Source organism: Anomaloglossus baeobatrachus, chromosome 2 (assembly GCF_048569485.1).
Source record: "Anomaloglossus baeobatrachus isolate aAnoBae1 chromosome 2, aAnoBae1.hap1, whole genome shotgun sequence".
NCBI lineage: Eukaryota > Metazoa > Chordata > Amphibia > Anura > Aromobatidae > Anomaloglossus > Anomaloglossus baeobatrachus.
The window spans coordinates 410161529-410186609 of record NC_134354.1 but is presented as its reverse complement, the minus strand read 5'-3'; the positions used below and the strand labels follow the sequence as shown (position 1 = coordinate 410186609).

Genomic DNA, 25081 nt, shown 5'->3' with positions numbered 1-25081 from the left:
ATAACGTTGAGCCATGAAAATAAAAAAATAAAATTTTACCACAAAATTGTTACTTCAACCAGGTAGCTTTTTTTTCACAAGGGTAACAGGAAAAAAATCACCATGAAATTTATTGCGCAATTTCTCCTGAGTTTGTTGATATCTTGTATGTGGTGGAAATCAACTGTTTGGGCACACTACAGGGCTCAGAAGAGAAGGAGTGCAATTTGACTGCAAAATTGGCTGGAATCAATAGCGGACGCCATGTTGCATTAGGAGAACCCCTGAGGTGCCTAAGCAGTGGAGGTCCCCCACAAGTGACCCCATTCTGGAAATAAGACCCCTCAAGGCTTTAATCTAGGTGTATATTGAGCATTTTGAATCCACGAATACTTCACAGAATTTGATAAGCTTAGGTTGCCATATTGAAATTTTCATTTTTTTCACAAAAATGTTGATTTAGCGACACATTTTTCACTTTTTCAAGAGGCAACAACAAAACGTGTACCCCACAGGTTGTTATCTAATTTCTTGTGAGCGCAGGGATACCACACATGTGGCCAAAAACCTTTGTTTGGATAAATGGGAGGGCTTGGAATGGAAGGAGCACCATTTGAATTTTGGAAAAGTTGAAGTAAATTGCGCGCACCATGTCACATTAGCAGGGCCCCTTGGGCACCTATACATCAGAAACCCCCCACAAGTGACCTCATTTTGGAAACTGGACCCCTCAAGGATTTTATTCAGGAGTATAGTAAACATTTTGAATCCACAGGTACTTCACAAAACTGTTGCTGTATCAAAAAATTTCTCACTGTTAAGGGGGCTTTACACGCTGCGACATCGCTAATGCGGAGTCGTTAGGGTCACGGAATTGGTGACGCACATCCGGCCGCATTAGCGATGTTGCTGCGTGTGACACCGATGAGCGATTTTGCATCGTTGCAAAAACGTGCAAAATCGCTCATCGGTGACATGGGGGTCCATTCTCGATTATCGTTACTGCAGCAGTAACGATGTAGTTAGTCGCTCCTGCGGCAGCACACATCGCTATGTGTGACGCCGCAGGAACGAGGAAGCTCCCCTTACCTGCCTTTCATGTGACACTAAAGGATGCCTAGCCTTGTATTTAGCCCAAAAAAAAAAAAAAAAGAATTAAAATAAATGACGTGGGGTCCCCCCTATTTTTGATAGCCAGCTAGGGTAAAGCAGACAGCTGTAGCCTGCAAACCACAGCTGACAGCTTCATCTTGTCTGGTGATCAATTTGGAGGGCTCCCCAAGCTGTTTTTTTTTTTTAATTATTTATAAATAAATAATTAAAAAAAAAAAACAAACGTGGGGTCCCCCCAAATTAGATCACCAGCCAAGGTGAAGCTGACAGCTGGGGTCTGGTATTCTCAGGATGGGAAGAGCCACGGTTATTGGACTCTTCCCAGCCTAAAAATAGCAGGCCGCAGCCGCTCCAGAAGTGGCGCATCCATTAGATGCGCCAATTCTGGCGCTTCGCCCCAGCTCATCCCGCGCCCTGGTGCGTTGGCTAACGGGGTAATGAATGGGGTTGATACCAGGTGTGTAATGTCACCTGGCATCAAGCCCAGCAATTAGTTATGTCACGGCGTCTATCAGATACCCGACATAACTAATTGACCGTAATAAAAAAAAAATTGACAACAAAAAAAAATTTATTTGAAAAAACACTCCCCCAAACATTCCCTGATTGACCAATTTATTGAAAAGAAAAAAAAAAAATCCACAATAATCCATTTGGATGTCCCACGTCGCCTCTGGACCTTCTAGAATATGGGGGACACGTTCAGGGAACGTATCCCCCATTTTCTAGGAGGGCAGACCCTCCATTTGAGGAGAGTGGGTGCAAAGAATCTGCACCCACTCTCCCTGGGTCACAGCTGCAGAGTGCGAGCAGCCAGCGTCCTGAACACAGGAAGCTGACAGCTGCGCTCTGCACATGTGACCGGAGTCTGCAGAGAAGGAGCCGGAGGAGGGGGCCACGGGGGATCAGAGCTGCGACAGGTATGTATGACACCGGGGGACACCGGGGGACACCAGTGGGGGGTAGGGGGGGACCCGGCGGGGCCTAGGGAGCAGGTTTCTGTCGTATGTGTTATGGCACATACGACAGAAACCATAGGAACAGTGTGAATGTGGCCGGCGCGCTGCTGTGATCGCCGGTGCGCGCGGCCATCTTGGATTTTCGGGAGGGGGTTGGGGGTCGGGGGGGGCACTTTGGGGACACCGGGGGACCGGAGGGAACCGGGAAAAAGATTTATCTCCCATCTGGCATGTTTGATCATGCCAGATGGGAGATAAATCATTTTTTACCGGCGCGGTCATTTACTATAACTTGATGATCGGTATACGGTGTATACCGGTCATCAGGTGAGCGGGGACCGGAAAAACCGGCCCAAATCATGATCTCCAGGGTCTCAGCTACCCCCGGCAGCTGAGACCCCGGAAATTTTCTGACTCTGGGGGGCGCTAGACCCTTTTTTCCGACCGCCGTTAAAAAGCGGCGGATCGGAAAAAGTACCCTTATTTACCGCCGTTAAAAGGCGTATCGGCGGTCGTAAAGGGGTTAACACACCCTCAAGGTCAGTACCAAGTCTCTGCCGCTGCTCCTGTTATCGGATATTGGCTGCAGCGCTGAAGTCACCAGCCAATCACGGAGCTCAGCAGGTCTGAGAGGGGCATCCAGCTACACAGGTAGAGCTGCTGAGCCTAGCGATTGGCTGCCATGCTAGTGACATTAGCAAATATCAGAAACCGGGAGCAGAGACTCAGCACGGTGCCATGGGACCAGTAATTTGTTGATATGAAGACCCCTTCAATTCTCAAAAGGCATTCATGGGGTAAAATGTATTATGCTGAGGTCACACAGATTTGTGCGAGCCCTCGCATGACACTCTGCTCACGGTTGCACACAGCAGAGTGTCATGCGAGGGATGATCAGACCACAGCTGCAGAGGGGGCGGCGCTGCGGAGGGGAGGCGTCGCCGCGGAGGGGAGGAGGGATTTATCTCTCTCTCTCCCTCTTCCATTGCCATGCTCGCACTGCACTCACATTACACCGGTGTAACACGAGTGCAGTGTGATTTTTTTTTTCTCGCCCCATAGACTTTAATGGGTGCAAAAGAAATAGGATCACATTCAACCCACAGCATGCTGCGATTGTTTTCTCGGTCTGATTAGGGCTGAGAAAATAATTTCTCAGGGGAGCGGCCCCATAGAGTAAAGTTGGTCCGAGTGGAATGCGATTTTTTAATTGCATTCCACTCACTCCGATTTTCTTGCCGTGTGTCTCAGGCCTTACGCAAATAAGTGGACTGAACAAGAAAAAGCAAAGATTTCACACTTAAGTCATCACGATCTAAAAAGGCGAATTATATAAATAGAGGGGGTTGTCTGGTCTTAGGCGGGCTTTGCACACTACGATATCGCAGGTGCGATGTCGGTGGGATCAAATCGAAAGTGACGCACATCCGGCCTCGCTGTCAACATCTTAGTGTGTAAATCCTTTTTGATACGATTAACGAGCGCAAAAGCGTCGTAATTGTATCATCGGTGTAGGGTCCGGCATTTCCATGATTTGGGAATGACCGATGTTACGATGTTGTTCCTCGTTCCTGTGGCAGCACATATCACTGTGTGTGAAGCTGCAGGAGCGAGGAACATCTACCCGCGTCTCACACCAGCTATGCGGAAGGAAGGAGGTGGGCGGCCCCTCTGCTTCTATTGGCCGCCTGCCGTGTGATGTCGCTATGACACCGCACGACCCGCCCCCTTAATAAGGAGGCGGGTCACCGGCCAGAGCGACGTCGCAGGGCAGGTGAGTGCATGTGAAGCTGCCGTAGCGATAATGTTCGCTACGCCAGCTTTCACAAGATATCGCAGCTGCAACGGGGGCGGGGACTATTGAGCACGGCATTGCAGCATCGACTTGCGATGTCGCAGCGTGCAAAGTGCCCCTTAGAGTGACAGTGACCGCAGACTTGTAAGGATTCAATAAGCTGCATTTATACCATAAACTCATTTGGAGTACAGATGATGGCAGTAAAAGGCTCAGCAACTGTATCTCACTAATTAAGAGGAAAAGGCTACATTCACAAATCCATGTGTTACTATTTGAGCGAAAGAGGCTTTTTTTGGTCAGCTCTCATAGTTGCCCCCATGTTTTTCCCCTCACTCAAGCAGGTAGACCTATCAGTACTTCAGCGTTTCAGCTTAGGAATTGAACTTCAGTCTTTAGTTTGTCTTCACTTTTATACTCATCCTCATGGCCAGATCTGATCTATAAAAATGACAAGCTTTGAGTGTCACAGATCAGGGACAAGGACCCATTTTTAAGTTGATGTAGTTACCTGTAAATCACTTTGGACAAGAATGGCAGCAACAGAGAAAATATACTTTATTCCCCATAGAGAAAAAAAATATTTGAAGAACTGGATTGTAATATAAACCTTGCTCAGGATCACCAAAAGGGATGACAATTTTTGGTAAAAAAACATGTACAGGATGTTATAGAGGCGCATCCTTTCAATTAGCTGCATGGACACGACTACAGTCGCTTTAACAGGTCCCTGTTCCCAGTATGACGAGCTCTGAGGACAGGACAATATTTCTATGCCACACCGGTGCTTGATCTAACTTGTAGGGATCCAAAAATAAGACACTCAACCCCTCTCTGCCCCCGCGCTTCAGCAGACACTGATGTCTGGGCTGCATTGGCCTCCTTCATTATGACAAGCATAGGCACAGAGAATGGCAGCTCAGATTCATAGTAGAAAACACATTACTCCCTAAAAAAACCCTTCAACAAGCAACAAAATCAGAAACCATCGGCAGAATTGTGCTTGAATTTCAGTAGATTGGCAATTGTAAATCTGCCCCAATTTTATATTTGTTGCTCTTAAAGGCGGTTGTTTAGGAAGATATCTATAAAATGTGAGACAAAGATGAAGCCATTATTTTAAATCAACCATTATGTGTGCGGTTATAGACAAATAAGCCAAACTAAACCTAGAATTCAGAAACAAGAACAATTGGGCTTCTTCTGGGGCACTGTCACTCTTCTCTTCAGACCCTCATCGTTGTTAGGAAAGTTTTCAGACTAAAAATGGTGTCTCACAATTCATTTCTTCTGATATTGGTACTCCTTTCCACAATCACTCATTGCATAACATGAAAAGGAAGAACCTGCACAATAGCCCAGCAGTAAGGTACTGTTGAGCAGCTCTCTGGATGGTAGGAAAGATGCTTGTCTTGTACTGGTGATGGGCTCTTTCACATCAATGGTTAGAAAATCTCGTGACAAGCCCATTTCTTCTCCCTCCCCACTCCCCAGGCGTAAAGTGACCACAGTGAGAAATAATTGCAGCAGAGAACCTGTCATATTAGTTTGGAGTCACATAGCTAAATGTGTGAGGAATCCACACTACAGTACAATGTAAGCGTGTGAGGCTTTAAAGGGAATGTATTGTCAGAAAAAAGAAAAAAGAAAAATCAACTGAAAAAATGTAAAGTAGTAATATTTTAATGTTTTGTTTAAATATTTTTTTTAATTGAGGAAAATATAAAAAAAAAAATTAAAAAGTTTTATATTTTCCACTATTTCCACTGTTAAACACTAGAGGGAGCAGCTTCTGAAATCCTACAAAAATCCCACTGTAGAAAAAAAACTCAGATTACAGCTGCAGTAAAGTGGGTGGAGTCTGCTCTCCTGTGTGTGATGTCACAGCTCCCCCTCCTAATCTGAGTGTTTACAACAGATAACAGAGAATGACATGCAGGGACAGTGTGGAGCCATTTTGTTGGTGACCAGAAATGTCTAAAGTGTCACCAAGGACAGCAGGAGTATCACACAGGAGAGGATTAGATACACAGCCGTGCAGACAGCATCAGCGGCGGTACTCACATGCAGTGGCGCGCGTACGTATATATACACACACACACACACACACACACACACACACACACACACACGTGGCAGGCAGAGCAGTGGCTGGGGAGAGCGGAGGCAGGGGGTGTCATCGGAGACTGTAACGGCGGGGGGGGGAAGAGGGGGGGGGCGGCAGTAGCGGGGGCAGAGCAGGGGCTGGGGAGAGCGGAGGGTGGGGGTGTCATCGGAGACGGTAACGGGGGCAGGGGAGGAGAGGGGAGGGTAGGCGGCCCGTACTCACACATCCCGGAGGTTGACAGGGATATAGTGGAAGAAAAAGCATACGCTGTGAGTTCCACAATGATGGCGCTGACCACCTCCCTCTGCTGTGATCTGGACAGCCCAGGGGGCGCGTCCAGGTCACAGCAGACGCCCACTGTAACGTAAATGACGGGGTCAGATCCCGAACACTGATCTCTATGCACAGGGGCTGCCAGAAAGGAGGGAGTAACTGTCGTTACACAAACAGCAAATCCAGCATGGCAGCCCCCAGTGCCTCCAGTAAAATTAGAATTAAATAAAAACGAAATAAGCTGCGATTTTCATTTTGTATTAAAAATACATGATTTCATAATCACTATTTTTAATACAAAAATAAAACGCGACACTCTACCTTTAACAAACCCTATACACGTACCATAAAAAAAAAAATCCATAGTGGATGGTAGACAATGATTTATTCCACAAAAATTAGAGAATTTAGTTAAACCACTGGAAGTTCAAAGAAATCAGTATGTACTGCCAATTTAAAGGGGTTTTCCAGGCTAAAAAGGAATTTCTGCAGCCACTCATGTCATTAGACTGATGAATCATGAGTGAGCAACGCATACACTATCAAGATTTTCTCCCATGATCGTCACTGCAAGAAGGTGGCCACACGTATGTATTCTGTGGTCATATGCCACATCACCTAGATTCTCATCAGCTACTTTTGATATTCACAGTTCAGTAATCGGTAGTCTGCGATTGCTGAAAATTTTTTGCCGCTTCTTGTATTTCAGTCAAATAAAACCCTAACAAAAAACCCCCCCACAACTTTATGTCTGAATGAGGCCTATGTAATAGTAAGAACAAGCCTTCCAGACTAGCGCATGGTAACTGATCACCAATCATTAAAATAGAATGTTCAGGGAGCATGTCAAGCCTGGTCAATCAATTCAGAATGTTTTCGGTGGCGTTAAAGGAAGTGAAATCTGATGACCTGTTTACACACTCGTTCACGATAATCACGCAGTATAAATTAATCTTTAGTCACTTTACAGGTACCTTTAACTCCGAGTAACTTGCAACCCCCAGTATTAAGAAGGATAATGATGGTTTGTAGTGGAAGGACATTTATTGAAGTTTACGAGTACTCTGTATAGTCTGATACAGCAGGTGAGTCCGAGGGTCTGAGATGATGTCATTTCAGCCTAGAGGTGTTACCTTTCATCATAATACTATGCTGTGATGAGAAAATGACGGCCCATCTAGCACTATCTAGAGTGTCACTCAGGATGTCTCAGCTTAAGTGCTCATTGGAGTTCTCAACTTGTTTGTAAGCTGTAACCATGGAGAGTATTTACATATGTGCTGTATAATACATTACACACACACACATACATGTACATATATATTATATACATATATATATATATATATATATATATATATATATATATATATATATATATATATATATATACCGTATTTTTCGCTTTATAAGACGCACCGGAATATAAGACGCACCCCAAACTTAGACATAAAAAAGGTAAAAAAAAGAAAAATGGGGTCCGTCTTATACTCCGGTGTTCTCTTACCGGAGGGGGGCAGCAGTGGTGGTGAAGCGGGGTCACAGGAGGCACAGGTTGTGCTGGCAGGCGCGGCAGGTCAGTGGCAGCGGGGTCCGTGGTTGCAGGTGCCGTGGTTGCAGGCGCGGTGGCGTCCGCGGTGGCAGGATCCGTGGGGTCCGTGGTGGCGGCAGCAGCCGTGGCGTGTGAGCCGTGCAGCAGGCCGGTGCAGTGAGTGTCCGCGGTCCCGGTTCAGTGGTGGCAGCGGCGGCGGCAACTGCTCAGTGGTGGCAGCGGCAGGGACTGCTCAGTGGTGGCAGCGGCAGGGACTGCTCAGTGGTGGCGTGTGTCCGCGGTCCCGGTTCAGTGGTGGCAGCGGCGGCGGCGGCTCAGTGGTGGGAGCGGCGGCAACTGCTCAGTGGTGGCAGCGGCAGGGACTGCTCAGTGGTGGCGTGTGTCCGCGGTCCCGGTTCAGTGGTGGCAGCGGCGGCGGCGGCTCAGTGGTGGGAGCGGCGGCAACTGCTCAGTGGTGGCAGCGGCAGGGACTGCTCAGTGGTGGCGTGTGTCCGCGGTCCCGGTTCAGTGGTGGCAGCGGCGGCTCAGTAGTGGGAGCGGCGGCGACGGCTCAGTGGTGGAGTGTGTCCGCGGTCCCGATTCAAGTAATGGCGCCCGGAGCGACGCATGCGCAGATGGAGCTCTCATCCAAGGGCTCCATCTGCGCACGCGCTGACTCCCGGAGCAGCGCGTGCGCAGATGGAGCTCTCATCCAAGAGCTCCACCGGCGCCATCATTTGAAAGTGGGACCGCGGACAACTGGTAAGCTGCACAGCCGCCCGCCCCGCATGCACAGAGTGGCAGCCAGCAGGCTGCCCGCCCACCCCGCGTACAAGCCGCCGGGTACCTGTGCTTGCGTGCGGTGGCAGCCGGGTACCCATGGCTGTGTGCGGGCGGCAGATGGGTGACTGTGTGAGGGCGGCAGCCGAGTACCTGCACGGGCACCCGACTGCCGCTCGCACACAGCACCCGGCTGCCGCCCGCACACAGCCATGGGTACCCGTCTGCCACCGCATGCAAGCACAGGTACCTGGCTGCCGACCCCACACAGCACCCGCTGCCGCCCGTACACAGCCACGGGTACCCGGCTGCCGCTGCATGCAAGTACAGGTACCCGGGCGCTTGCATGCAGCCACAGGCACCCGCCCGATCGCCTCAGACAGGACCCCCCCCCCCCCCGCTACCGCTTTATAAGACGCACCCCCCATTTTCCTCCCAAAATTTGGGGAGGAAAAGTGCGTCTTATAAAGCGAAAAATACGGTATATATACACACACACACACACATACATATATATACACACACACATACATATATATACATACACATACACATATATACATACACATACACATATATACATACACATACACATATATACATACACATACACATATATACATACACATACACATTATATATATATATATATATACATATATATACATATACATATACATATATACACACACACACATATATATATATATATATATATATATATATATATATATATATATATATATATATATATATATATATATATATATATATATCTATATACATATATATATATATATATATATATATATATATATATATATATATATATATTTTTGAAGCGTTTTAACCACTTCTCGCCCAATGCGTTTTTTAAAGTCAAAAGCAAGTCAAAGTCAAGTCAAATGCTGGAAAAACACTAAAAGAATTGACGCATCTTCAAAAACGCAGCCAAAATGCAGCCAACAAAAGATGCCCAGAGTGGCCAGCAAAATCAAAATCTCAGAGACGTTGCTGAGAGAAGGAAATTCATGCATTTTGGTGCATCTTTGGGAACTCAAAAACGCACCAAAAATGCAGCAAAAGATGCCCTGTGTGAACTTTGCCTTATTTCCCCAAGTTCCAATTTGGGCAGTCATCCGGTACCAGTGTATTACTGATGTGACACCAGAGCCCTCAAAAACGTGTAATAGAAAGGAAATTACAACACTAAAGCTTCCTAAAAGGGAACCTGTCAGAAGGCACAAGCCTCCTAAGCCATCTATATGGGCATGAAGGTCTTATAAAGCAGAGTACAGTGGAACCTTGGATTAAGAGTAACTTGGTTTGAGAGCGTTTTGCAAGACGTGCAAAGTTTTCTAGAAATTTATAACTTGGTTTAAGAGCAATGATTTGCAATAAGAGCAAATACTCACCGTGTATACTTCTGGTTCTGTCCTTTCACCGTGCTCTGACCCGCTCTGGAGGTAACTTTACTGTGCACAATATACCATTGTACAGTAGAGTATTTACTATATAGCATGTCTATCTATTTGCATTTGTAGATACAGTATTGTACTTTCTTATTGATAACCAGTGCAGCACATTGCTTATACCTCCCGCACACCAACAATACTATAAGCTGACGTGCAGTTTAATTTGCTTTATGATTTTTACTGTACTGTACAGCATTTTGTATTAGTGTACTGTAATAATTTTATATGAATACAGTACATTATATTGTATTACTGTAATAAGTTTCTATATATACAGTAAATATTTTTGGGTTGTGGAACGAATTGTCTGCGTTTCAATTATTTCCTATGGGAAAATTCGCTTTGATAGAGTAATTTGGTTTAAGAGCACAATCCCAGAACCAATTATGCTCGTAATCCAAGGGTCCACTTATAGGTTACCTCTGTATCTGAGGTCTTATTCAGTTTATCTTATATGTAAAGGAGCCATTCAGGGCTATGGGCAGGACATAGATCTCCCTGAGAATCTGCCTACAGGGTTTATTTTAAAAAGGAACCTGTCAGGTAAAAGGTACTATTAACCTGCAGATATGGGGTCATCTGCAGGTTAATAGTGATCCGAAGCTGCCTGGAGCTCACACAGAGAGCTCCACTGCTAGGAGGAAATTAACTTTATCCTTCCAGGCAGCCTTGGGCCTTAGGTCACAGTGGTGGCGCCAGTATAGCTTCATTCATCACTCTGTGCATACTGAATGGTGGCTATAACCACATTCCCAGCCGACTCCAATGCAGCATGGGGGGGCGCTGTTACAGCCGGCGCTCAATATGCACACCATTCACCACATATCTGCAGGGTATGTTTATTTTTTCTGACCGGTTCCTTTTGAATGAAAGGTGGCGTTCTCAATATGAACCATGCGATAACAGACAGCCCATAATCACACTCTGTAGTGAGGTCAGAAATTACATAGTACTGCAGAAGTGACCTTCATCTCATTACAAGCATTAGCACTTGTCTTCTCTGCAGCAGAGCTGATGGCACCAACTTACAGCACAACAGAGTTTAAAGGGTCATTCCCCCACCACAATGCTATCTGATATGTAGTAGGTGTATTAATAATAAGATCAGTAAATACCTCCAATTAGAAATGCAGCATATGTCTCCTGATTGGCCATGTCACTTACCTCATGTGCAGGGCATTACAGTAGCTTAGGTATCCATTACAACCACTAGCAACTATTCTAAGGCTGTGTGTGCACGGTGCGCTTTTGGTCTTTAAACTGCATGACGTTGATTCCCCAGCAAAGTGTGAGTTCTCATTTTTGCTGTCCGCACAGTGCAGTTTTGTTTTAGGTGCGTTTATGTGGTGACCATAAAGATGCAACATGCCAATTCTTTCTGCGTTTTTGCCAGCATTTTTCACCCATGCAATGTATTGGAAAAATGCAACAAAAAAAACGCAGTAAAATGCATGCTTTTTTTAGGCTTTTTTTTTTACCGCAGGTGCGTTTTTTAGCGGCCAAAAACGCTGCATCTTTGTGGTCACCAAAAAAGGCAACGTACGCACATAGGCATCCATGGTCACGACCACGCTAAGGCTAAGCTACTATTATGCCCTGAACATGAGGTAAGAGACATGGCTATATCAGGAGAACTATACTACATTTCTTACTGGAGGTAGTGCCAATATTCTTACCATTACACCTAATACATATTGGGATAGGATCTTGGAGATTGGAGTACCCCTTTAACCTTGTCTCATTACAAACACAAACACTCAGATTTGAAGCCATCTTGTAACAGAGCCAGAGTCAGCTCTGCTGTACTGTCCTTTCCCACAATGGCTGCCTATGAGTGGACTGCTCTTGCAACTGTGTGTAAGGAGACAAAGTTCACCTCTGCGCTGGCTCTGCTGTGCTGTGTTAGTTCTGATCTCACTGCAGAGCTGTGTGTGTGATGTGAGATAAGTGTTAGTCATTACATGTCTCACACTGGAAACATCCCCTTTCATTAAAAACATCATCTATGAGGCCGGAAAAAGATATAGGATTGCCAATATCAAGGTACGATTTTGTTCCTATGACCTACAGCTTAGGCTAGGTTCACATTTCCGTTGTTTTGCATCAGTCACATGCGTTGCTTGACGCATGTGACTGATGCGTTGTACAACGGATGACAAAGAACAGAATTCATTGTCGGATTCCGTTGTGTGCGTGGGGCGGAGTGCGAGGTGGGTGGAGCCGAGCGGGGCCGTGGCGCTGAGGACGTCAGTGCCGCGGTCTGCATGGCTGGGGACAGCCAGACACATATAATTATTTATTTATTTATTTTATATATTTATTTATTTATTTATTTTATATATTTATTTATTTATTTATTTATTTATTTATTTATTTATTTATTTATTTATTTATTTATTTATTTATTTATTTATTTATTTATTTATATATATATATATATATATATATATATATATATATATATATATATATATATATATATATATATATATATATATATATATATATATATATATATATATATATATATATATATATATATATATATATATATATATATATATATATATATATATATATATATATATATACATACATATACATACATATATATACATATATATACATATATATATATATATATACATACATACATACATATATATACATACATATATACATATATATACATACATATATACATATATATACATACATATATACACACACACACATACGGAGTTCGGAAAGGGGCGGGGCCGGGCGGTGAAGCGTCGGGCTCCCTGCACACGTAGCCAGGGTAAAGATCAGGTAAAAACTAAGCAAAGCACTTTGCTTGGTTACCCGATATTTACCTTGGTTACCAGCATACACAGCTTAGCGCTGGCTCCTTGCACACGTAACCAGGGTAAATATCGGGTAGCTAGACAAAGTGCATTGCTTAGTAACCCTGGTTACGTGTGCAGGGAGCCAGAGAGCATGCGCAGCGAAATCCTACGGATTGTGCTGCTCAAAAAACATTAGAAGCTACGTTCCTTCCGCCCCGCGGTCAGTCGTTCCACGACTGATCAGTCGGGTGGAGGATGCAACGCAGCATCATCAGTCACAATCCGCCGCTCATCCAAGTCTATGGGAACAACAGAATCCGCCAAATGGATTCTGTTGTTTACCAGAGCAGCGGACTGTGACTGATACAATTTAACGAAAGTGTGAACCTAGCCTTAGAAGCATTTACTCTACTGACAGATTCCATTTAAAGGGAACCTGTCAACAGACTTGGTGACTATAAGCTGCGGCTACCACCAGTGTACTCTTATATACAGCATTCTAACATGCTGTATATAAGAGCCCAGGCCAAAGTGTAGGACATAAAAATCACTTTATAATACTTACCTAAGTGTCGGGGAAGTGCGGTGCAGACTGGTCGGATGGGTGTCTCAGTTCTCCGGTACCTCATCATTCGGCCATCTTTGTCGTCCTCCTCCTTCTGAAGCATGACGCGTCCTACGTCATCCACACAAGCCGGCATCCACACAAGCCGGCAAGGAGGACAAAGATGGCTTAATGAGGGAGGCGCCGGTGCTAAAGAACGGAGACACCTATCCAACCAGACTGCGCCGCACCGTACCTTAGCTAAGTATTATAAAGGGATTTGTACGTTTTATACAGCGGCCTGGGCTCTTATATACAGCATGTTAGAATGCTGTATATAAGAGATCATTGGTGGTGGCCACAGATTATAGGCCCCAAATCTGGTGACAGGTTCCCTTTAAGGTGCTGTAGTGTTGATTAATGGTGGGGATATTGAAGCTTAAAATAAGTGCAGTTAAAAGTGGAAAAATGTATCCAACTGATCAAGGCTTAAAAAGAAGAAGTTCTACGATAATTGATAAAGGGTAAACAGTCACATAACACAAAGGCTACACAAACAGGTAAAAAAAAAAAAAAAAAAAAAAATAAAGTTGTGCATACAGTTCGGCTTTTTTTTTTTTTTTTTTGAGCCATCTACACTAAAATCTCCATGCCTATCCTGAAGCCAGCAAAGTCTGAGATTTCTGAAGTGCTGTGCACACTATATTTTTCCCTTGAAGATTTGGTGCCAAACCAAAAAAAAAACAAAAAAAAAAAAAACAAACAATTTAGTATGTCAATTGTTGGGGTATTTTTCCTGCATTTTTTTTTTAGATCTCCCAGACATTGACTTCACTGGTAGGGGTGGGCGGGGGGGATGCACCAATACTGCAATCTTTTTTTTTGTCAGAAGGTGCAGATTTGATGCAGAAAGTTTCTGCACCAAATATGCAGTGTGTGCACATAGCCTAAGTCTTAAGGTGGCTGTCAGATACTGATAAACATTGTTTTAGCACCCTCATATGCCTATACATATAAAAACACAATCTTTTACAAAACCTATGTTGTTCCTGTTAGTGTCTCTGCCTCCCTCTTCTGGTAGGTGGTCTTGGAGTGTCAAGTGACCAAGGCCGTCAAATCAACAGCTATCAACTGATTCTCCCCATCTAGAAGAGTAAAGGCTGCTTTACACGCAACGACATCGCTAGCTAATCACACCCGCCCCCGTCGTTTGTGCGCCACGGGCAAATCGCTGCCCATGGCACGCAATATCTTTAGTTCCCGTCACACGTACTGACCTGCCTAGCGACGTCGCTGGCAAACTGCCTCTTTTCTCAAGGGGCGGTTCGTGCGGCGTCACAGCGACGTCAAATGGCAGGCGGCCAATAGAAGCGGAGGGGCAGAGAGCAGCCAAGGAAAGACACGCCCACCTCATTGCCAGAGGACGCAGGTACGGTGTTAGTCGTTCCTGGGGTGTCACACGTGGTGATGTGTGCTGCCTCAGGAACAATGAACAACCTGCGTCCTGCAACAGCAACGATACTTGGAAAACGAACGCCGTGTCAACGATCAACGATTAGGTGAGTATTTTTGATCAATAACACTCGATCGTACGTGTCACACGCAACGATGTTGCCAACGACGCCGGATGTGCGTCACGAATTCCGTGACCCCAACGACATCTCGTTAGCGATGTCGTTGCATGTAAATGGGCCTTTAGCCAAGAGATCGGCAGGGAACAATGACAGAACATTTGAGTGATGAGGGTTTAATGAGATACCCCTTTTTCCTAATAAAAGCACCGCTTTAATGCAAAGCTTAGTACAACCCCTTAATACTCGCATGTTTTTCAAAAGAAACATCTGCATTTGGCGAATAAACAGCAGCACATCCTACACCAAATTAATTGTTGTGAGCGTGGCCTCAATCACCCTTCCACTGAGCCAGTTATGGACTCCACCGAATTTCTCTGCACGTCTCAGTGCCAAGAGCTGTTGCATATTGCTTGTATACTGCAGGTAGCAGGCTAACAACCTAAGGCAATAGCGGAACAATCATCTGACCCTGTCCGATCCCCTCACAAACATGCTTGTTTGTGATTACGTCCCCCCATTATTGTGATTGACAAACACATAGTGGGAAAACTCACGTTAAAAGGGAACCAATCAACAGGATTTTCGTATGTAACAAAGCCAGTGCTATACTGGCACTATCAGGCTGATTCTATACATACCTGTAGTGGTCAGCTCGGATGTTTAGGTTCTGAAATACAAGAATGTAAAGTTTAAAAAAAAAAAAAAAAAAAAAAAAAAAAAAAAAAAAAAATCGGCAGCTTCTTGAGTGACAGCAGCTGAGGATCAGATAATATCTGGGGGGTATGCATTGTTATCCTCTCTCTCTGTTAAAATTAGCATAAGCATTATACAATCGACCTAGCAGGACCTGTGGTGAGGTCATACTCATGTGACCAGAAGGGGTGGGGCTTCAGCCAACAGAAAAATCTTGCTTTCTGGTATCAGCTTTGTTGGCAGAGACCCCACCCATTCTGGTCACATGGGTATGACCTCACCACAGGTCCTGGTAGATAGAATTAGCATAAGTATTATACAAACAGGGGGAGAGGATAAGTATGAATATCCCCCCCCCCCCCCCAGATATTCTCTGATCCTCAGCTGCTGTCACTCAAGCTGTGATTTTATAAACTTCCCTTTTTTGGATTTCAAAACCTAAACATCCGAGCTGACCACTACAGGTATGTATAGAATCAGCCTGATAGTGCCAGTATAGCACTGGCTTTATGTTATATACGAAAATCCTGGTGATTGGTTTCCATTAAGTAGATTTTGACAAACATATTTCACATGTTTGATTTATCCCACCCCCCAGAACTTCTGACATCATCCGTGTCATGCACAATCTTTTCTGGTTTCTGCCCCTATGATAATTTAAGTAGGATTTAATGCCCTTTTAACCGATGTAAAAATCTAAGAACTATCCATCTTTCCAAAAGACCATTATCGATGCTGGCAAAAGTCCCAAACTTTGTAGTTACAATGTACATATTTGCTAATTAAATCTTACCACTCCTGTGTCCCCCCCCCCCCAACTTATTTATGTTCTTATCATTAACTTAGTAACCAAGAACAGCTCCACATTTTACCCCTTGACGTGGAGGTCACAACCACCTTACGGCACAATCTGTCCATTTGTTCGTGGACTTCTACACCAAGCACATTCATTTTTGACTACCTCCAACATTATACTCGTCAAGTTTCCTAGAGTTCTAGTAAACATCACCTGGAAGGTATAGAGAAAAAAAAAAAAAAACAAAAAAGTGTTATATTTACAGATAAGACCTAATTTTTGCCAGATTTCTATAGAATTGCGCAGATGTGCATTTGAACTAAAAGGACTGATACTTTTTGTGCACTTAAAAGTGCTACACAAAAGTTTGCCCTTGATTCTCCCAACTCTATAGCAGCAGCATTTCAAGGTCATACTGACTGTAAGAGGCCCAACGTGGAGAAGAGCAAGAGAATTACACAAGAAAATTAATTATACACTCCAAGCCTTATGGCGGAGCCTGCACGCATGTGTCAATCCCCTACATAAAAGAAGGAGGACAAATCCCCCCAACCGTGGGGACTGGAGGATTCTCCCGCTGTCTGCGCAGGAATGTGTGCTTGCACATCATACATGCCAATGACCTTCATACCTTAGGCGAGAGCCTCTCTAGTGTATACAAACCTCTGGTAACTAGAAGGCTCGCCTGACTAGCTCAAATCTTAGTCCGCCATGTGCAAGAATGTGCAGTGTCTGGTGACTTATGGATACAAGGTATGCAAACAGAGCGCCTACCTGCAAGATACAAGGGCAAATGGGGGGGTGGGGGGAGAAATACCTTTCAGCACGCAAAATAAGTGATGACTGCAATCGCGTCTAGCTGAGACACAATGGGGCAGAGACGAGAACATAAAGTTATGGGGCCAGGGGAATTCATAGTAACAGCTGCTCATAGTAGAAACTAAGCAATATGGCAAGGTAACAGCCTAGGTTATGATACAACAGAATAACCCTTCTCCCTCTACATACATTATATATACACACACTGCATAGCAATAAGACGAGGGAAAAGGAGGAATCCACGCCGCCGCACAGTACAAGAGGTGCAGCAGAAGGTATGCCTGGAATGTAAGGGGCCATTTTCCTAGACAGTACAAACTTGAATTCCCCCCGTAAAGAAAAAATAAAGACTCAGCATTACTTTCCCAAGATAGAAAGAGAGAACTTACCAGAGCGCGCAGGAGATCCACATTTCAGGAGGCCACAGCAAAGCACTTACATTTTCCCCTTCACTCTCACTAGCCCTCCCCCCTCTCGGGAAAGAGGAAAAAAAAAAAACACAGAAGAAAGGACAAAGGCATGAGGACAGGCAGGGAAGAGGCAGAGCACTATCCATCCCACAGCCAAGCACAGTCTGCTCCCTTTGCAAACTCCTCGCCATTTTTCTTTGTCTTTCAGCTGACCCCTGTCTAAAGGAAAAACTCCCAAGTCTCCAATGAAAAATCCTGCAGCCTCCTTCCACTTTAACAGTCAAAGGCATTCAATCTAACTTGCTACATGACACCAAGGCCCGCCTCTGCCCTGATCCCATTGGCTCCAGCTTGTTATTGCAGGGCCCTGCTCGGCCGCCATTGGTGGCCGCTATCATCAATCTGCTCTACTGTAACACTTCCTGTTTAAAGTTACCTTGAGACAAGCAGGGGTCAGACCAAGTGACTTTAAAGAACGGAGTACATTCATTAAAATGTGTGTGACATTCAATGCAGCATTGTTCTCAGCCACTCACCCTCAGACATGCTGCTGCCAGCTTCCTCCACGTTACAGGCTAACAACTAAAATACACAATAGAGAGCGCCTTTATACAATTTATTGTTATAGGAGTAGAGAAACACTCATACAAGTACAACAAGGAGTTACTTCTCAAAAGGTAAAAATAAAAAACGAATGAAACAATGAGAATAATGACAAGGACGTCTGCAAATAGGAAGGGTCAAGTCGCATTCCATGTGTGGTGCGGTCAGGGGTCTCTTCTGGGATGGTTGTGCATGTGGAACGATTTTTACTGATTAATAATGCCACACTCTTCACGCAGGGCAAAGAGTAAAGCTATGGTGTTTATTTCACGTGTTGTGACCACAATCTGGCTCCTTTATCAAAGTGATCAGACACAGGTAGCCATAGCAACTAGAGCGCTGCTTTTATTTCTTAAAGGAACAAAAAAACCTTATTGCCCCTCTTCAGTACAAAGTATGGGATCAGATTTGGCTAGCTGAGAGGCTTAAGGCCGCTTTACACACTGCGATCGTACCCGCCCCCGTCGTTTGTGCGTCACGGGCAAAATCGCTGCCCGTGACGCACAATATCGCTAGGACCCGTCACACTACTTACCTGCCTAGCAATGTCGCTGTGGCCGGTGAACAACCTCTCTTCTAAGGGGGCGGTTCATGCGCCATCACAGCAACGTCACACAGCAGGCCACCAATAGAAGCGGAGGGGCAGAGAGCAGCCGCATGAAAGTCACGTCCACCTCTTTGCCGGCAGGACGCAGGTATGGTGTTGTTCGTCGTTCCTGGGGTGTCACACGTAGCGATGTGTGCTGCCTCAGGAACGATGAACAACCTGCGTCCAGCACCAGCAACGATATTTTGAAAATGAACGACGTGTCAACAATCAACGATTTGGTGAGTATTTGCGATCGTTAGTGGTCGCTCGTACGTGTCACACGCAACAACGTCGCTAACGAGGCCGGATGTGCGTCACGAATTCCGCGACCCCAGCGATATCTCGATAGCGATGTTGTTGCGTGTAACGGGGCCTTTAGACTGATATAAAGGTGTAAGGTTTCTCCTTGTGGAGAGTGACAAGCCAGCATGAGGAGACTTAAATGCCCTGCATGTTCCTCTGAGAAATTAAATGTGCAAATGGTGTCTTCAGTGAGGAAGAGGACGTGAATTCTAGTAGGACCTATGGGAAGCAGCAATGCTACTACAGTAGTACCTGTAATAGGTTTCACTAGCATTCAAGTCCTCTTCTTCACTGAAGAGAATTTGCACATTTAATTTCTCAGGAGCATACAAGGCGCATGTTTCCTCATACTACTCTGAACAAGGAGAAAACTTACTCCTTCGATCACGATTTTGTGTTTTTACCTCAAATTTGGATAATCGTGGCAAAAACAGCGCGATTGCACTATGCAGTGCCAAGATAAAAAGGATTCACACCCTGCGAATTCTGCTGTATTTGCTTACCTTACACCCACAAATGTATTTTGAGATTTAAAGTGATATACCAACACAAAACCATGTTCTCCCCCAAATAAGACAGGTCTTATATTTTTTGCTCCAAAAGATGTGCTAAAGCTTATTTTCAGGGTATGATATATTGATTGGCATCCATGATTGAGTCGCCGTTAATGCCAAATTAGTGTTCCCCTCTTCCCCCAACTCACCTTTCAGTGATGGCGTTAGTGATTGGGTGCAGTCAGAGTGTTGTATTACTGGCCCAAGGATCGTGTCTCAGTCCTCGGACTGGCCGGCCGATCTGAGCGAGTCAGCCGCATAGAAATACATATTTTCACCCTTGGTTCAGGACAACTACAAGTCCTTGGGGGAGTAATACAGCAGTCTGACTGTACCCAATCACTGATGCCAGCACAAAGGGGTGGGCGGGGTAAAAAGTGAATATTCATATGGAATTTACAGGCGACCTAATCTCGGATGACGGTACAGAGGAGTGGGCGGGGTAAAAAGTGAATATTCATATGGAATTTACAGGCGACCCAATCTCGGATGACGGTACAGAGGAGTGGGCGGGGTAAAAAGTGAATATTCATATGGAATTTACAGGCGACCCAATCTCGGATGACGGTACAGAGGGGTGGGCAAGGGAAGAAAGTGAATATTCATTTGGCATTAACATACGTTTCCAGGGCTTACAGCAGCAATAGGACAGCGTAAAGCAGTAACAGCTGCATATCCTGAAAGGGCTGTCCAATCCCTATTTCAGGGTACCATTAGTATGATGAACCAACACTAGGGCTTATATTTTAGACATACTCCAAAAATGCTGGAAAATCCAGCTAGGGCTTATTTTCAGGGTAGGTCTTATTTTCTTTACACTTAAATATCGTGATTCCCCAAAAATGATATATGGTTTTCTGAATATTTAAAAAAAAAAAAATATATAAAATTCAAAAGTTGTGAATTGCATTTGTATTTAGCCCCCCCCCCCCAATACTCTGTATGACAATATTTCGCTGCAAGTCTTTGGGGGTAAGTCTCTACCAGCTTTGCCAATTTGCTCGTCATTTTATTGCTCTATTGGTCATGTATTCATTATTTTGTGTTGGTTATTTTTCACGTTTATAGAATCAAAAGCACCATGCAAGTGTTTTTTGTTAGTTCACTGGTGGGGTGGCGCTTTAAATCTAACTCCCCTGCTTTTATCAGCGTCACTTCTGACTGTCTTCTCCAGTTTGTGAGCTGCCGGCTGCTCCAATGTTTCATAGAGCAAGCCTCATTCTGGCAGACTTATGACGCAACGACTGACTCACAGCCACCAGTCAGAGGTAACGGTCACCAAGATGGCGCCATGGGACCGAAGAGACGCCAAGGATTAAAAAAAAAAAAAAAAAATGAACACGCTGCCAGAGGGTGATCAAGACAGGGTGCAGAGGACAGCACAATTCCAGAGCTGGAAAAAGTGAAGAAGAAAAAAAGAAAATATGCTGGGGTGGTGCTTTAAAGAGAACCAGTCAGGTCCAATATGCACCCAGAACCACGAGCAGTTCTGGGTGCATATGGCTAATCCCTGCCTAACCTTCACTGTATACACTAGCATACAAAAGGAGTTCTTTAGAAAAAGTATTTCTAAAGATCTTTTATCGTATGCTAATGAGCTCGGGGACTAGTCCCCTGGGCGTTAGTTCCCCTGGCCAGTCTGCTCCATTAGCATGTTCGTACACCCTTGTGGCGTGCTAACATGCTAATAAGTGTGCAGTGTCAGAGGAGATATCACTCCTCTCCGCCGCCCGACACTATTTCAGCTCAGTGCACATGACCCTGGAGTTTCGGTCATGCGCACCACTTAAGAATGAAGCCAGGACTCGTACACCTGGCTTAATAGTGCACATGACCGAAACTCCAGGGTCATGCGCACTGAGCCAAAATCCAGTGTCGGGTCGTGATGGCAGCGGAGAGGTGAGTGAGATCTCCTCTGATGCTGCAAATTCAATAGCAGGTTAGTACACCCACAGGTGCATAATAACATGCTCATGAGGGGCGACTAGCCAGGGGAACTAACGCCCAAAAGACTAGTCCCCGCGCTCATTAGCATACGATATAAGATCTTTAAAAATACTTTTTCTAAGGATCCCTTTATCTATTATTATTATTTATCTAGTGTATACAGGGACAGTTAGGCAGGGATTAGCAATATACACCCAGAACTGCTCGTGCTTTTGGGTGCATACTGCACCTGACAGGTTCCCTTTAAGCTTTGCCTTTTCTAGATTCAGTGCTTAAGGCAACCTTAGGCTTGTTTCCATATGAAAAAGGTTCATCATTCTGTTTAATGAGAAACTTCCTCAATTGTAGACATTTTTGCAATAAATATCAAGGTTGGCCCGTGACTTTGTCCAGGTTTTTCATTTTGGCTGTGTATTTGAGTTTGACATCCCTGGTCTAGAGGCTCGGCCAATATCTTTATAATGATGCCAACCTCAAGACAGGTAATCAGTCAGCCCTACATGAGGCCAGCATAAAACTGGGGGAACAGAACACCGAATTCATCCCTGGATTGTGTGAAGGCTTTCTTTCAAAATCAATGTTCCCTTTAAACCTCTGGTATAACGATAAAGTGATCACTGGAGACGCTTGGGAAAGATGCAATTGCTTAGACTAGAACTGATGGATATGGAATAATGTGCATGCGGACAGACAGAGCCAGGTCAAGTAATTTTTTTTTTTTTTTTTCATGGACCAAGTGGCCATGTGAAATATAAAAAAAAGCAAACAGACATGTTCGTATTTGATCAAAAATCACGCAGAAAAGTCTTTGCGCCTGTGAAAGTCACTGACAACCGGTTATACATTCTACCAGAGTCCAGCCACTGAGCTAATTGCATTGCCTGAAGCAGAGCCAGATGCTTTAATACCTGCCCAGGTATCAGTGTAACCAAGGACAGGTTTAAAGGGAATCGGTCAGCTGGTTTTGCTACCTCATGTGAGAGCATCATTTTAGAGAAAGATCCTGAATCCAACCATGTATCACTTAGATTACTGGGTGCAGTGGTTCTGACACAATCAGACTTTTGAGAGTTAGTCATCTAGCAGCACTGAAAGAGCTGCCCAGCCTACTCTAGTCTCCTAAGATACCATATCTATAGATATTGAGCTGCTAATTACAGCAGCAGGCTAGCCAGCCTAGCTGACCTAGTCCTGCAATGATACACTCCTGAAGCTAAAACAAACATAGGCAGGTAAACACCACCACACAGTGTGATGAGAGGCATTGCTAAAACCTGTTAACCCTTACAGCATGCAGTCTTCAGATTACATAGCAAAAACTTGCTGACAGATTCCCTTTAAATACCAGGAGGACACAATGCGCTTACCCCTGGTTACACTTACACAAGTGCTTGGGTATAAAGCATCTGACCTCTCTGGAACCAGCCATGAATGGAGCCATACCATAATGAGCATCATTACTGGGATGAACAAGAACTACTTGGGATGACACTTCTCCTGGCAATGGGAATGCCCGATTTGCAACTTCCCCCATCGTTTGTGTAGAAGGTGAGAGTCATCCCTCCCTCTGGATATGATGGATATTCAAAACGTAAATTCCTAAGGTCAGTCGTATAAAGGCTTTCAAGATTGTAGGGACATTAAATCGCTTGTAGAAAAACCAACTACGGTCGCACTTTCTAGAGTAAAGCTGTTGAGCTCATGCTGCTATGGCAAGACTTAGAACACAGACTGGCTCCTTTATACATGCCTGCAAAGAGCATTTCACGCTCAAGAAACCTCAAGGAGTAAAATGGAATAATCCCCAGCAGAGATCGGAGAGGTTAGTAGCCAATTAAACATGCCATACAGGGAGAGAGCAGCTTGGCTTGATGCAATGTGCATGTATAGCAGTGACATGCTTTCATGAGCTGGAAGATGCTCAAAAAGTAGAAAACTCACGGTAAAGTGAAACTACGATCACATGCAATCCAGACCGCCTGTAATACTGTAGCAACGATGAAGTGTGGAACATCAAACCGCCACCCATGTCAAGGTCTTTCGTGGGAAACCCACTTTAAGAAAATCTACAAATCACTGCTTATGTTTGTACATGATTTGATGCAGTGCTTCTAGCTTCAAAGTGACATTACAGATAGTGGCTGGCCATGGCGGATCTCAGAAAAGAATGGACGCCACAGGCGCTCTATATTCACAAGACGCTAATTTATTCTGACAGTTTGCAAGACTGCCCTGCAGCCAGTTACATGAGCCACAAGACAGCATATTCCCCTTTCTGACCACTTTTCAGAAGGCACTACTGTTGGTCTCATTTCAGATGCAACCATTTTACCAGCAGACCAGAGCAGGGTGACTACGTTTTTCCTAAAACTAAAAAGGTAGGTATATTCAGAGTGAAAACGGGTTCTAGTTGTGCAGTCATCACCGAGTCCAAAGCCATCAGTTAGGTTAGATTCCAACCATTGGGTGAGACCATGTAATGTCCTTCCTATGGACAGCTGTTCAGATATTGAGATCTGATATTGTATATTGAGATCTAGTCTCATTTTTGCGTTTGATGTCTCTTGTGCACCAATTGGGCTAGGTCTGTAAGAGGTTTGGCCTGTGCATGTTTTTTTGTCTCAATGTTCATCACACTTATGGCCTGGCCAGAGTAGCCATTAGTGGCCCACAGAGGTGATATCACCACAGACCACGTGAATGCCAGTATATTGTGTTGTGCCAATCTCTAGCAGCTTTCAGAGTACTTGACCCGAAGTAACTACAGTGATGTGGTGCCCTATAAAATTAAAGGGTATCTGTCAGAAGGTTGTTGTTAACCTAGCTAGTCTGGCCTGCCCAGCTGAGATTATATACAAGGTCTAGAGCTAGTGAGGTGCTAGAGAGCATGGTGTGGGCAGGGTTAGCCTTCTGAGCCCTGCTGCATTGCTGAAGCTAAAAACAAAGAACCACTGCCGCCAGTAACCTACGTGATACATCGTTGGATTCAGGGTCTCTCTGCTCACATCATGCTGTTTTCAGATGAGGTAGCAAAAACCTACTGACAGATTCCTTTTAATGAGGAAGAATGTAGTATTTGGCAACTCTCCTGTCTGATCAACAGGCACACCCCTACAAGATGTCCTATACAGACTGGGTTTATCTGATAGGACAAATCCTTCAAAGACACAGACACACTACAGGTATAAAGGCCCCGTCACACTAAGCAACATCGCTAGCAACATCGCTGCTAACGAACAACTTTTGTGACGTTGCTAGCGATGTTGCTGTGTGTGACATCCAGCAACAACCTGGCCCCTGCTGTGAGGTCGTTGGTTGTTGCTGAATGTCCTGGGCCATTTTTTAGTTGTTGCTGTCCTGCTGTGAAGCACAGATCGCTGTGTGTGACAGCGAGACAGCAACAACTAAT

At 44.8% G+C, this 25081-nt stretch overlaps 1 protein-coding gene across 3 annotated transcripts in view; it reads right to left on the bottom strand.

Moving 5' to 3' along the window:
• NFYC (nuclear transcription factor Y subunit gamma) overlaps nt 1-25081 on the bottom strand; it is a 97547-nt gene that overhangs the window by 43021 nt on the left and 29445 nt on the right. The window contains exon 1 of one of the 3 annotated variants that reach the window (XM_075336123.1): nt 17656-17943. The exons of 1 other annotated variant lie outside the window; for it this stretch is intronic. Coding sequence is in view for 1 of the 2 variants with exons in the window: in XM_075336121.1 (XP_075192236.1) it covers nt 16524-16602 (79 nt within the window). In the remaining variant the exon portion in view is untranslated. Of the gene's footprint in view, nt 1-16523; nt 16626-17655; nt 17944-25081 lie in introns of those variants that run through there. One more of the 3 variants, XM_075336121.1, reaches the window with a different exon arrangement.